At 33.4% G+C, this 15,506-nt stretch overlaps 1 protein-coding gene across 1 annotated transcript; it reads left to right on the top strand.

The window, feature by feature from the left end:
- The first annotated feature begins 10,292 nt into the window (after nt 1-10,292).
- On the top strand, nt 10,293-12,159 carry LOC127710895 (uncharacterized). Its single transcript, XM_052216865.1, has one exon. The coding sequence runs from the start codon at nt 10,311-10,313 to the stop codon at nt 11,328-11,330; it is 1,020 nt and encodes a 339-aa protein (XP_052072825.1). The 5' UTR covers nt 10,293-10,310; the 3' UTR covers nt 11,331-12,159.
- The last annotated feature ends 3,347 nt before the right edge of the window (nt 12,160-15,506 follow it).

The raw sequence follows: 15,506 nt of genomic DNA, 5'->3' as shown, positions 1-15,506 counted from the left end.
TTAACTAGATTTTTCCGATAAAGAATTCTCATCTCGATGAAGGGCGGGAAATTTAAATGTCACTAAAATTGACCGTCATTGTTTAGGGGTATACATTATTCTTTGCAACGATCCACCTATGTACTCATTGTAGTTATTGCTAGAGTTCTCTAAAAGAGGGGCGAAAGATACCAGAGGGATATTCAAACTCATAAATCGAAAATAAACTGACAACGCCATGGCTAAAAGAAGAAAAAAAGACAAACAGACAAACAATAGCACACAAAACACAACATAGAAAACTAAAGACTAAGCAACACGAACCCTATCAAAAAGCTGGGGGTGATCTCGGATGCTCCGGAACTGTTTATAACGTATTTAAATTAAATCAATACGATGTATAATGATCGATACTTTTATCTGGGAGAATATAATTTATGTTAGTTTTTATTAGACGTGTTAGGAAAGGGATTTAAATACTGCGCTGATGTTAAATACCAATACCGATACTAAGATTTAAATGTGGACTTTCTTAAAATGCAATTGCACTGAAAAGTATCCTGGCGTAGTATAATAGTTTAGCTTTGTGGTGTGTTTGATACAACATGAAGCGAACAGTTAACGTGGACTCCAAATTTTAAGACGTGCATTGACCTTACGTAGATTTTCACACATTCATACATAAATTTGTATTCGTTTGATTTAAGAGTGCAAAACAAAACTTAACAAAAATATATGTAAGAGTCAAGAATGGGAATGACGGGTTCTACGGCCACAAGTCCAAATATATACATTAAGCGGTATGACTAGAATATGTTTTTAAGCGATATGATTAGAATATGTTTAATAGTTAAATAACTCAGTTTGTCTCTCCACTAAAGATATGTCCTATTTTCGTTGCAAAATATAGTTAGCATGAATTTTGTGTCCAGGGATACAGGGACGCGTATTTGTGGCTTAAAAAAATCAGTACTAATCTGAACACATCTTTATATCTATATATAAAAAAAGTAAATAAAAAGTAGACACAAGTGGAAACAGTGCTATTTCTATATAAAACTTTAAGAAGAAGGGGGCTACAGAAGAAGGTTGTCTTGCTGCGCATCGTTTTAATGTTCAAGAAAACCACTTTTCACGAGCTATATGTGATTCGTATTGTCTACTTCTATCTGGGTATGAATGCAATGAATGGACAAAGGGACGAAATAACGGACGGATGGACCCATTTACCCATCACTATATACCGTCCAATTTAGAAAGCGGAGTGTATACTGAATCTAAGGCAAAACAAAATGAAGCAAATCGAAAAAAAAAAAAAATGCCCGACATATAATTTAGCAGACTGTTTTGCAAGAGGTGAAAATGAATCTTCCATTATCAAAATAACCTCCTGACCCAAAGATACCCTGGTAACTTCTCCATGTTAAAGTTTAACGCCACTTTCACGTTCAACAATATCTCAATTTAATAGTGGTGTTCTGTATGTTGGTGGAGGAAGTCGTGATAACAAGAAAAAAAAAACCAACGTCCGACCCTTCACCGAAACGTAAAATTTAACATGCTTGATAATGTCCAAACTTTGGAATCTTTTAAAACTTAATTCATCAACCTCTCTTTTCCGAAACACTAACTGATTAAAGTTGATAGAAAGAAAATGTCAGGGAAAATGTGAATGAGAATAATTAATTCCCACAGTTTTACGTTTTTGGGGTATTGTCGCTTTTCAACATTATATTAATTTGCCAGTGACCTTTCCAAATAAAATAAAAATATAAAGATAATCATCAACCTCTCTTTTCCGAAACACTAACTGATTAAAGTTGATAGAAAGAAAATGTCAGGGAAAATGTGAAAAAGAATAATTAATTCCCACATTTTTACGTTTTAGGGGTATTGTCGCTTTTCAACATTATATTAAATTGCCAGTGACCTTTCTAAATTAAATAAAAATATAAAGATAATCAAATTGAAAACGCTTTTGTTTCAGTACACAAATTTCTAGTTATTATTTTTAGAATTTTTACGCTACTGTGTAACACATTTCTCTATTCTAGAAAATAATATAAAATAAGGAGATGCGATATGGTTGCCAAAATAGACAACTATCTACCAGAGACCAAATGACGTAAATGTTTGCAACTATAGGTCACCGTATGACAGACCCCCAACATGGAGCAAAACCCATCCCGCATAAAAGCTAAGAAAGGACCCAACATGACAAGTATATTTTAAATAAATTTCAAATAAACGAACGTTTTAAACAAAGATTGATGTAGAGTAAAAAATCGGATTCGAATGTGATTTGATTCCTGTGTTTTTTTTTTTAATTCATTTTTTTTTAATCACCTTGTAGATTTTCCTTGTAGTCGTGTACATGTAACAAAATAGTAAGAAATGGGGGAACAACGATCTTAAACTTAATCGATCCCTACTATGAAACAATGCAATTTTAAGAATAATGATCGTTTTGTTTTGCTGGATCCTCGTCCGTGTATTGCGGAATAAATTGTTACTATTTTATTGTTTAAAAATCATCTCAGCATTATCAAAAAAACCTATAAAGGTAACTATAATGAATAATTATCTGTGCTTTTTGAGATGGTCCCCACTTTAGTCTGTAGTGGTATTGGTATTTAACATCAGCGTCAAAATCGTAATGACTTTCCTAACACGTCTATTGGCTTGAACTAGTTTGCTGAAGGTAAATACAGAAAAGCGCTTCGAACGCATGAAGTTCATAATGTGTTGTTTTCAATTTTATTTGACAGCACTGGGTCGATACCTTTGCTGGTGAACTGTCAGTCAACGAGGGTATAATCAGTTCAGTAATCAGTATTTTGGTACGGATATGATTTATAACATATGTTCTAAAATTGCCGGTTTATAAATTTTGAAATTATACAGAAACTAAGGTTTCAACTCCCTCAGGCAATGTTGGCCTGTAGATGGATTTTTGCAATTTTGTAGGTCTTTTTTGATATATTGCTCTTCAACGATTCGACAGTATACATCTTTGGCTTTCAAATATTTGACTTTGAGCGTTCCTGATGAAGGTAAATCCAGAAAATCGTTTCAAACGCATTAAATCTAAAACATATTGCTTTTTTTAAATATTTTTTTCGGTTTCCGAGATTACTGCTATATCGGTGCATTGTGTCTATTGTCTTTACCTTTTTTTAAGTTGTTTTTTGTTTCTGCAACTGCTTTTTACAGTTAGTTTTTTGTGGTGTTCTGTTACACCACTGTCCCAGGTTAAGGGGAGGATTGAACACTCACAAACATGTTTAACCCAACCATTTTCTTTATGTGCATGTCTCAAGTCAGATACATTTAGTTCAGTGGTTGTCGTTAAATTCATGCCTGTGTCATATTAGTTTTTCGTGAATTGTATTGTATTCATAAGGCTATTAGTTTTCTCGTTTGAATTGTTTCACACTTTTCATGTCGGGACCTTCAACAGATGACTATACGACATGTGATTTTTTTATTGTTGAAGACCATATGGTAGCCTACAACTTTTAATCTACTTCATTTGAACAGTTGTGGATAGTTGTCTCATTGGCATTCATACCAAATTTTCTTACTTTTATATTTTCATTTGAAAAGTATAGTGTTAATTTGATGGCTATCTAGTTTGACTAACATATGACAACCAGCTATAATGGATGTACAACTACGTGCACTAACCAAAACCACCAAAATAAAGCCGTTGCAAAACCATTAATCAAAGTGAAATTCAATATTTTTATAGCACGAACCGCCGAAACAACAATCATTAAAGTTCATATCCATTTTCTCATACAGTTTAAGTCCACTGGTACCACGCTACCTTTGAGTCCTAATTTTCATTTGCTACCTTGATTGGAATCCGATTTTTAATCTCTCGTAAACCTCTATATGTTCTTTCCTATTTATCCTAAATAACATCATTCTTAAAAACATTACCACTAAAAATAGATCATTGTGTACAAATTTATATGTTTTTAATTATTAAATTACTATTTAGAGCATATAAATCAATATGGATCATATCATATAATATCCGAACATGTATCCAATGTAATAATCTCCTGATATTCATATGATGAAGACATAATCTTTCAATCAGTTTAATTGAGGTCTGGAGCTGGCATGTCAGTAACTGCTAGTAGTCTGTTGTTATTTATGTATTATTGTCATTTTGTTAATTCTCTTTTGTTTCCTATTCTGACATCGGACTCGGACTTCTCTTAAACTGAGTTTTACTGTGCGTACTGTTGTACGTTTGTTTTTTCTACATTGGCTAGAGGTATAGGGGGAGGGTTGAGATCTAAAAAAACATGTTTAACCCCGCCGCATTTTTGCGCCTGTCCCAAGTCAGGAGCCTCTGGCCTTTGTTAGTCTTGTATCATTTTAATTTTAGTTTCTTGTGTATAATTTGGAGTTTAGTATGACGTCCATTATCACTGAACTAGTATACATATTTGTTTAGGGGCCAGCTGAAGGACGCCTCCGGGTGCGGGAGTTTCTCGCTGCATTGAAGACCCATTGGTGGCCTTCGGCTGTTGTCTGCTCGATGGTCGGGTTGTTGTCTCTTTGACACATTCCCCATTTACATTCTCAATTTTATCAATAACTGATGTGGATTTTCCAGTTACTTTTGCTTTCAAGATGTAATACGCCTTGCTCAACAACTTTCGATTTGAAAATATTCGTAACGATTATCAAGGTTTATATTTGGTAAGTAGAAAAAATATATTTGTTCAAAATATTAAATTAATTTTATTTTGGTAAACCTCACCTGTAGCTTATGACCTTTATTGATTTAGAAAAGAGCTGACATTTTACATTCGTTTACAGGATGAATACACATAACTGATTTCATAGTTGAGTTTTATTTTAACACATGTCTAAATTAAAAATACAAATAACATGTTTTTTCAGCACTAGGATACATACTTTTAAATTTGTGAAAATTACATTTAAACATTTAAAGATAGAATATCTGAAATCAGATCAGATAGTTGCATATTATAAGCTCAGAGATTATACGCGGACTTTCGTTTTTGAACAGTGCTTTTTTACTTAAAACAAATATGCTAAAGTGACAACATAAAGGTAAAATTTTGATATCGTTTGGCTACAATGAAAGGGACAAACGAATCGTTTTAAAAACATACAAGCGACAAAAATTTACGAAAGCAAAAAAGAAGGCCAGTAATTAAGTAAGTATATTGAAAGTAGACTTTTTTGCTATCAACGCTACTAGCTGAAAGGTTTTTGTAAGTATTTCAATCTAATTCTGTGATATTGGAAACTGGAATGTTAATTTCACTTTTAAGGGGCACTAGCTACGAGATATATAAAAAATCTAATATATGATTTTTTGTTTGTTTAATCACTAATGAAAGTCAAATAGTGAAATAATTATTCGCTTTAGCAGCCAGTATGGTTCAATTTTGTCAAAATGACCTAAGAAACACTGATGATGAATTTTTCACTTGCAAGTGAATAATTCGACCTCATTCAATCCGTACTCATGTGAACTTCAAATTAACCCCTTAGCTAGAGATGGATAACACGTGAATTGTATGTGTAAAGTTATTTAAAGGAAAAGAATGTCAACATTGAAAGTGAAACAAAGGTAAATCATTTGATTGACTGATTCGATCCACAAAAAATCATTCTTATACAGGTAAAAACGATGATAAACATATATTTTTAATCTATAATATGAAATTAAACAGACCTAGAAAAATCCAATTGCACGCATTCGCTTAATCTATTTATATCTATATTTATGTTTACATCGCTTATATGGTCATCGGATGACTTTGGAGTTCAACTCGATAGTTAATTAGATTAAAATACACACGAAACGAAGCTACGTATTATCATGCCCATACCCTGTTAATTGTTTATTTTAGATTTTTAATAGTTTGGATAAATGTTTTACATTGTTATAAATCAAATATGAGAATTTGAGTCATATCTGTGAACATGAATTTGACAGCTAGTGCCCCTTTGAACGTCTCATCTAACCAATTAGATACGTGGAGTGGTTAAATTGGAAACCAATTTTGTTATCTTTTGTCATTGAGTTAAAAACAAATTTTTGTTTCTGTATATAATTGATTTTTTCTATTTTTATTATTGATGACACGGTGAAAAAAAAATGTCCGCCAACACATAATAAATGATTTACGGATTCATCAGGCAAATTAATAAGCTGATGTAATAAACGAGATTTGTTTTTATCTTTACCAACCTTTCAGTTCAATAAATATAACCATATTTTTTTACGCTAGGATAAACATAAATAAATCTCTCATTGTTGTTTTAAACATCATAAGATTGAGAATTTATAGATCTAGTAATAACACGTCCAACATGTACTTTCGTTTTAGATTTGTGCTTCTTTCTCTGGCATGGACAAATAGCAAACGAGGCCAAATTATTATTATATTTGGATATTTTTTGAGGCATTTTTCAGACAACGTCATATGTTATTTAACGACTTTATACAATCAAAATATGTTTTCATAAACACAAAAGGAGAACTCGTCAAATAAGTATGGATAGAGAACAGAACGAGTGTATTTACTACATCTTTAAAAAAAAGAAGAAAAAACTGATTTGCTATGAAGACCATATAAAACTATTCTGGTTACAATTTAGTGTTTCAATTTGTATTCAGTTTTAAAAACTAGATGTTAGTTTAGTTTTGAAAGAATGCTCGATTTGTCTCCCTTATCCCATCATGACATAACAGAAACTTAAATAGCATTATATTATTTCTAATATTTATGTTTTATTTATTGAATAATTGACCACTACTGTTTATAATGAATGCCACTTTAAGCACTCTTGCACAAGTCGTGGCGGTCAATTATTTGGGTAGGGGCAGTCATACTACCAGGAGAGAACCACCGACATTTGCCTTGAAAACAAACTGACAATCCGACTTAATTAAGATCGGAATTGAATGCAACTGCCATCAGAGGTGTTTAAACTCACAACATAAGTATTGACAGGATAGTTCTCGCTGTAGATATAAGTAAAATAACAAAATAACGAACTCAAAAGAAAATTCAAAACGGAAAGCCCATTATCAAATGGCCAAATCAAAACGCAAACACGAATGGAAAACAACAGTCATAATCGTAACTTGGTACATTAATTTCTTTTTGTAGAAAATGATGAATTTAACTTGGTTCTATAGCTAGCTCAACAGAAATAATTGGTAAAAATGTCAAAAATTAAGTTACAGCAGTGAACATTGAGTTTGAATCTAAATCACTGTAAAAAAACAAACAACTATGTCAACGAAGAAAACAAAATGGCACAAAATAGACACTCTATAGGCAAATCACATAAGCAAAACTATAAGACAAGAACACAAACAAATACCGTAGCACAATAACACAACAGCGGGATGTATAAATACCGAGCCACCCCAAAAGAATATAACTAATTACTTTACAAGACTCTCATGTATTATTTGTGAAGTGAATTCGGAATATTTGTCTCGTTGGCAATCGTATCCACATCTCCTTATTCTATATTATACAAGACTACACTATCATGAATTGAATGTTCGTTATGTTATATATAGTTATCTGACTTTGGGTAAAACGAGCTGCTGTGATCAATGGTGATATTATCATGATTATAAATAAATTATTATGAACTACTGTGACAGCTCGGCCACAGGGTCCCCTTTGATTATTAGATATTCCTTCACATACATCTATGGTACGATATGTTTTTTTATTTTGTGGATCCCCAATTACACTCTTTATCGAGATGACTATCGTTTACCATTTTTCTGCTATCCGAATACAAAATCTCAGTTCAACTGTTTTCAAGGTTAATATATGTCAATCCTGAATTCAAACGTTAAATTATTGATTTGTTTTATGAATTCATGCATGGTTAATGGGCTATTTTCTGTTGGCAGTCATATCATTACCGGACATGGGTCAAAAAGCATTGTTATGTTTACTGACATTTTTCCCACAAACTTTTTAATGCAATTTTACAAAAAATGAGTCGAAAAATACATGATTTATATTCGATCTCTTAATAGATGCAATCATGTCAATGATATCAGGAAAGTTATAAATTTTACGACCACATGATAGGACGGCATGATTTCAACAAGTAAAAAATTCGAGATTGTTTTAAGATACTATGGACACACTTTGAGACGATATTGTATGCCTCTACCGTAGCGGGGGAAAGTATTACCCTTGTCCATCTGTACGTCCACCCGTTCGTACGTCCGTACGTCCCGAAATTTGTTTCCATTCTGTAACTTTAGTTTGCCTCAACCAAATGTTATGAAACTTATACACAATGCTTATTACCAAAAAACACAGATCATGTTTGAATTTGAGTGGTGTCACTTTTACCTATCTAGAGTAATGGCACTTAACAATTTTTCTGTTTTGTTCTCTAACTTAAGTTTGCCTCAACCAAATATTATGAATCTTATAAACAATGCTTATTACCACAAAACACAAATCAAGTTTGAATTTTGGTGTCATCATTTTTACTGTTCTAGAGTTATACCCCTTTACAAATGTAAAAATTGCTGAGTTTTTAGTTTCCATTCTCTAACTTAAGTTTACCTTAACCAAATGATATGAAACTTATACACAGTGCTTAACAATGCTTATTACCACAAAATTCAGATTAAGTACGAATTTGGGTAGCTTCACTTTTACCGTTCTTGAGCTATGTCCCTTTATAACGTTATATGCAAGCGGGGGTATCATCTGTGTCCTATTGACACCTTTCCAATTTTCATGGAACAGATAATGATCATCAGTAATGGTCAAGATACTGAGGTTAGATATCCCAACTTATCTTAATTACCTTAGTTATCTCCCTTGATATTTTAAAATATTAACAAAAATACTCTAGTTTTATAAATAGTTCATAAATAAGTTAACTCATATAATTTTCTTCATTAGAATGAATGTCTGAAAAATGAATTACATTCCTATCTTAAATTTTCATAATTCATGAAAGATATAGAATGATTTGTATGCCTCTGTCCCCAGACGAAAGGGGCCATTGAGAGTTGTCCTTGTCCGTCTGTATGCCCGTACGCATATCCCAAAATTGGTTTCCGTTCTCTAACTTTAGTTTGCCTCAATCAAATATTATGAAACTTATACACAATCCTTATTATCATAAAACACAGATCAAGTCGAATTTAGGTGACGTCACTTTTACAGTTCTCTAGATGTGTCCCTTTAAAACGTTATATGCAAGCTGGGGTATCATTTGTCTCCCATAGACTCATTCATTACTACTGTTTTACTTCCAACTATGTTCTTACTGACTGATATACCTATATTATAGAGCTGAGGGCTTTTTCAGACTGATTTTAATTTGCAGTTTTTATGTATACCCTTTTTATCACACTGGTCGAGATAAAGGAAAAAAGGGAGGTTTCTGGAAAATGATTAGGAAACTAGTTTTAACATTTTAACAATTATCGAAATTTCTAGACTAGGGGAGGCTTAGCCTAGAACTTAACATACAAATTGTTTATTTTCGCAAACCGTATGTTTACCTCTACAGTGTTTAGTGTCGTCGGGATGTTGTCACATTGAAGTTAACCCTGATATTCGTCAATTGATATATTAGTCTGACGGGTCTTAGTTTATGTACAGTATTTCAACTCTTCGGATATAATTTCGAAACTCGTTCTTGCTTGGTGCCATAGACCTTCGATCTTAATATTGGCAGTTTTCTTGCCGAAGGTCGGTGGTTCTCTCCGGGCACTTCGGCGTCTTCCACAAATACATACTGGTCATCATGCTATAGCCACGAGTGCTAAAAGTGGCGTTCATCACCAAAAAACTAATCAATCAAACATATATAAGTCTGAAATGAATATTAACTTGCCTAAGCAGTTTATTTGATAATGATTGTGCTCAATGGAGGATGTGTGCGTAATAGTAACAAGCTTTTGGGCAGTGAACCAACTATGTATATAGATATGAGAAGATGTGGTATGAGTGCCAATGAGACAACTCTCCATCTAAGTCACAATTTTAAAAAGTAAACCATTATAGGTCACAGTGCAATCGTCAACACGGATCCTTGGCTCACACCGAACAGCAAGCTATGAAGGGCCCCAAAAATTACTAGTGTAAAACCATAATATATTTAATTTATTATTGTCTTCAATCATATGTTTTTTTTTTTCTCACTTGGACGAACTCATTCTGATTATGTCTTAAAAGAACCTGTATCAGGATTATTTTAAATGCAATTTTCTTATACATGGAATATTTCCTTACAGAAGATTTCCCGTTTATATTTTAAAGAGAAATATGCAGAGTGCCTATATGTATCTCCAGAGAAAGCTGCAGTACATCTACAAAATGTTAGAGGACCAATGCAAACAAGTGCCGAACGATGCACGACAGCCCAGATACTGCAGATATATTACAAAATTTGCCTCTCATTTCGGGAAAGAGTGGTGTATGGTGGCGGGGAGCACGGCAGAAGGAACCAGACTGCGGTCGAACATAAACGAAGGAGACTTTGATTATCTTATCATATCAGGTATATCCATACTCGTAGACGCTTTGGAACACAGAGAGGGTCTACCTTGTTTTGTTCACGTCAGAGGTGACAAAATTCAACACTCATTTTCACACAGTTTGGTAGACGGGAAATACCTGAACAGCCGTATTCTAAAGGAAGTTGACGGTGAAGCTTTTAAAATAATGCGGGGTCTGTTTCAGGTCTTTACAATGCCATTTGATTCTACGGGTAAACATTCTCATGATGTTGACTTCAACCGTGAAGCTAAACCTGGTATATGTAAAGAACACTACGTCGGCTTCCAGTGGGTTGATGAAGATGCCGAGAATATATACATGAGAAAACAGGAAACAGACATGAGGGCTACAAACAATTATTTCCAATCAGTAATGGACTCAAGTGATTTATCTCCCTGTATGAAATCTCTTCTTACTAACCTTCTTAGTATTCTTGCTGAAACAGAACCAAACGACGATTCAAGTACTGCGATGGGTCAAACATTTGGTGGGTTGATCGAAGCAGTCATCTCTGATTCTGCGATCGCCAAATCAACTTCTTTTCAGCCGAAAAGAAGCAAACAGAGTATAGGGGAAAACGACAGAAATAACATTGACGATGCATCCAGCAAAAAGGTTTTCAGGGTTAAATTTAACTACAAATCAAGCAAAGATTTTATTGCTGCATTTCCTCTTGAGGGAAAGCTCAAATGTTTTGAAGAATGGAGAGTTCGGATACTGACCAGTGACAAAGTATTGTGGCCAAGCTCAGAAACAGTCGAACGGATCTGTCAGTCGGATGTGTAAGTTGTAGCCAAGCCGGCAATTGTCAACCCTTCTGCCGATATAGATTTTTGCCTAGGCTTCAATCAGGCGGAACTTATCTTAGCTTCTAGCCTTAGTTCTGATCAAAGACTATGTGTCCTACTTCTAAAAGCCCTCCAAAAAGGGATACCTTGAACATTATTCTTCACTGCTTACCACTTTTCACTGGAAAACTGCCTTTTACCATCAGTGTGGACAAATCGATCCTGCTCTCTTTGATCGTCATTCTACAATATTGTTAGCCCTCGAAAGCTTAAGTATATTGTCATACATGATAGAGTGTTTAGACAGAAGATATCTCAAGCACTATTTCATAAAGAGCAATTTAATTGCTCATATTACTGAGACAGAAGCCATGGAAATCCGAGAGAAGATCAAAGAAATCATTTCAGATCCAGAAGCAGCTCTCCAAGTGTATTTCGATATGAATAAAGAATGCGAAAGCTCAAAACAAGAAGAGGAGATTTCTATGAGAGAAATGGAAGAAATGAAGAAACGAAGAAATGATCCGTCAAATAAAAAACCAGCCGACAAAATAATTAGCATGATGAATTATTTACAGAAAGTAGCCACCAGCAACGATTCTAAACTCACACAAACTATTATGGATACGTTGTATATGGTAATTGAGGAGGAAACAGATATTCCATTTGTTAGACCAAATACCACACAGAAGCAGTGTAGCCTGAACGATCTCTTGGCACATGCTACTAGTTATTCCACAACAAACTTTCCCTCACGAAACGAGAAGAAAAAGGCATTGGAAGACTTAAAGGCGAAGGCGTTTGCTACATTTCTATCTTCTTTCGATCTAAGTGAGCGTGAACTTGTTTAGAATATGTCGGCTATTCAACATACTGTAGCGTTATATAAACTAGTTTATGAATAACATTTAGATTTCTTAAGAAGGTAGTAATATGTATTTATTCGACTGGACCCCTTTCAAAATTTTAAATTCAGTCGACTAATCTATATGTATCTGACTCTGTGATACAAGCATGCACTTTTTCATTGCTTCGGATTTCTTTAAGTGAGTGTAGAAATTTTGTTCAGTTGGCTTTAAATACTTAACTAATTAATTGGTTTATATTGTCAGGAATTCGAAACATATAAAATATAATAGAATCACTAAAGTACGCATATTTTACTTATTATCTAGGGCATAGAGGCATAATACGTTAGGCATTTTCGGCTCTCATAAACCACTGATATTACCTATATACATTGATATTAAACTGTTTGCTTTGTCTTTTATTGTAGCCTTTTATGTATATTTTTAGGAAATATTTTCATTTTATTTTCTATTGATATCGTATATAAATCATTTTAGATTACCATTTCTTATTATTATATCGGGCTTTTTACAATTGTTATACAAAATATACAAGAATAATTGCGAAATTTCATTTTATGTTCGGTTGGCCTTAGGTAGCAATTTTTGAAAATAAATAGTTTGTAGTGAAATACTGTTTTTGTTAATTTTTTCATCATGTTTCTAAAGTGATGCGTCTTCTTTGCCTATTCACAGAGTCCATTCCAAAATCATCAATAAATTCACAAAAGGTTTAATATCAAAATAAGAAGATGTGGTAAGATTGCCAATGAGACAACTCTCCACCAGAGACCAAATGACATAGAAGTTAACAACTATAGGTCACCGTACGGCCTTCAATAATGAGCAAAACCCATACCGCAAAGTCAGCTATAAAAGGCCTCAAAATGCCAAATGTAAAACAATTCAAACGAGAAAGCGAACTGCCTGATTTATGTACAAAACAATGAAACGAAAAACAAATATAAAATACAGCAACAAACGACAACCACTGAAAAACAGGCTCCTGACTTGGGAAAAACACATACAGAATGTGGCGGGATTAAAATAGTTTGAAGGCGCCAACCCTCCCCCTTATCTGAAACAGTGGTGTAACAGCACAACACAAGAACAACTATGTTTGCACCTGTCCTAAGTCAGGAATCTGATGGTCAGTAGTTGTGGTTTGTTGATGTGGTTCATAAGTGTTTCTCGTTTCTCGTTTTTTATATAGATTGGACCGTTGGTTTTCCCGTTTGAATGGTTTTACACTAGTGATTTTTGGGGCCCTTTATAGCTTGCTGTTCGGTGTGAACCAAGGCTCCGTGTTGAAGACCGTACTTTGACCTATAATGGTTTACTTTAAAATTTTGACTTGGATGGAGAGTTGTCTCATTGGCACTCATACCACATCTTCTTATATCTATAAAACAATAAACGAATTACACTTGGTTATACTAGTTTGTTGGCGCCAAACCCTCCCCCTAACCTGGGATAGTGGTGTACAACATAAAAACAAATTAACATATAAAAGTCATTTGAAAAGGGCTTAACACATCAGATCGATACAAAGCAGAAAGACATCAAATAAAAATACAAACCGGGCGTGGCAGGGTATTTATACATCCCTACAACAAAAAAGACACTAAATACAGATCTGAGAGTATTTGCAGTTACTGACAGCTAGTTCCAAAAATGACTAATAAAAATATCATGCATCCAAGAATAAAATATCAATCAGTACACATCCAACATCCAATGGATTTAGAGTAAAGACGTAATTAATAGTCAGAGAAAAACATGACCTTGTGCCAAGCCAATATACAGGTATTGACAGATTGTAGAGCCATGAATATGCATATGTATATAAAAATATTATTTTGTTTGATTTTAATTTACTGATAACACAATCAATATAAATACCAATAAAAACATATTTTAAGCATTGAACCCACCCCCACTCTAATCTCAATCAGTGTTACAACATACAATTAAAAACATATTATTTTCAAAACAATCAATTCATGAAAAACACTTAAATATATAATACCGGTATTATGATCAATAGATAACAACAACACTACCAAATATAACACATCAAAGATGACTCAGTTACTGAAATCTAACTCAAAGTACTTAACCTGTTGATTTAGATATCATACGGTCCCACGTTTTAACATCGGCGGCTGTATTTCCGATCAGATTTCATAAAGTAACGTATTGGAAAACAAAGGAAGACAACTAAATGAAATAATTAGTACTTTTTAAAGCAAATGTTAATTTCCTTTTCAAATATTTCCAATGAACAGTCTAATGTTCATGTATTTTTGACTAAATAGAGAAATAAAGATGCGGGAATGACAAACACTTGCATCAATTATAAAGGATTGGTAATTCACAGAGACAGAAATACTAAAGATGGGCATTAATTACGATTTATACAGTTTAAGTTAAGACATAATGAATAACACTTCGAATTCAGCAGTCAGTTGGATTAAATAGTGTAAAAAAAAAAATGGAAAAAAGCTAAGGTCGCAAATACATGAAACTTACCAGAATCATAAAAAAAGTGTATATTTCAAAAGAAACAATATTGGTATTACACTAGTTTCACAATAGAAATGCGGCTTCATTTTTGAAGTGATAATAGAAGTAATGAAATGTCGTTCTTGTGACCTTCTTTGATTCAACTGAGACAAGTCTGTTTCTCTAAAGAAGTAGATTAACATAAGCTAAAAACATATTATGAATGAAAATTGCGTTTTTTTATATTCATTCAGTTCAAATGTGCTGTTCGAAAATATCTTAATTAAGACAATGAAACCAGCAACCACGCGTGCAATTCCCATATTGCTAAATTATTTCAACAAACAGTTAAGGTTTTTTGGCAGTTAACTTCTAGGAAGCATCTAATGGATTTAATTTTGACAGGCTGTGACATTAAATGTTGACCTCTGTCTAGTACAAAACGCGTTTGGTGTTGTTTGCGATCGCTGCGTTAGGATTTTGTAATGAAGGAGCCACTAAAAGGTTATATTACGCGATGTGACTTGTAGTAAAAGATCACAAACATACATTTTCCATTTCGTATTTGCATGAACCAAGTGGCTTAATTAAATTCTTATACATGTAATTTTAAAAAGATAAAGAGTCTGAGTACATGGTTCCTCGATTTAAAACCACCACTGAGTCGATGCAACTGATCCCAGAGCATCATTAACCACTACTTTTTACTTTCCTAAAATGCACATTAGAAGTTGAACGGTAAAAAGCTGACAATACAAAATTGACTCAAGCTAGCGAACCATAAGCCCGCGAAAAAATAGGTTGTATTAAGTTTTTTTGCA

The sequence above is a fragment of the Mytilus californianus genome, unplaced genomic scaffold, assembly GCF_021869535.1.
Source record: "Mytilus californianus isolate M0D057914Y unplaced genomic scaffold, xbMytCali1.0.p SCAF_8, whole genome shotgun sequence".
Classification (NCBI taxonomy): Eukaryota; Metazoa; Mollusca; class Bivalvia; order Mytilida; family Mytilidae; genus Mytilus; species Mytilus californianus.
This window is presented reverse-complemented; position numbering and strand designations above follow the sequence as displayed.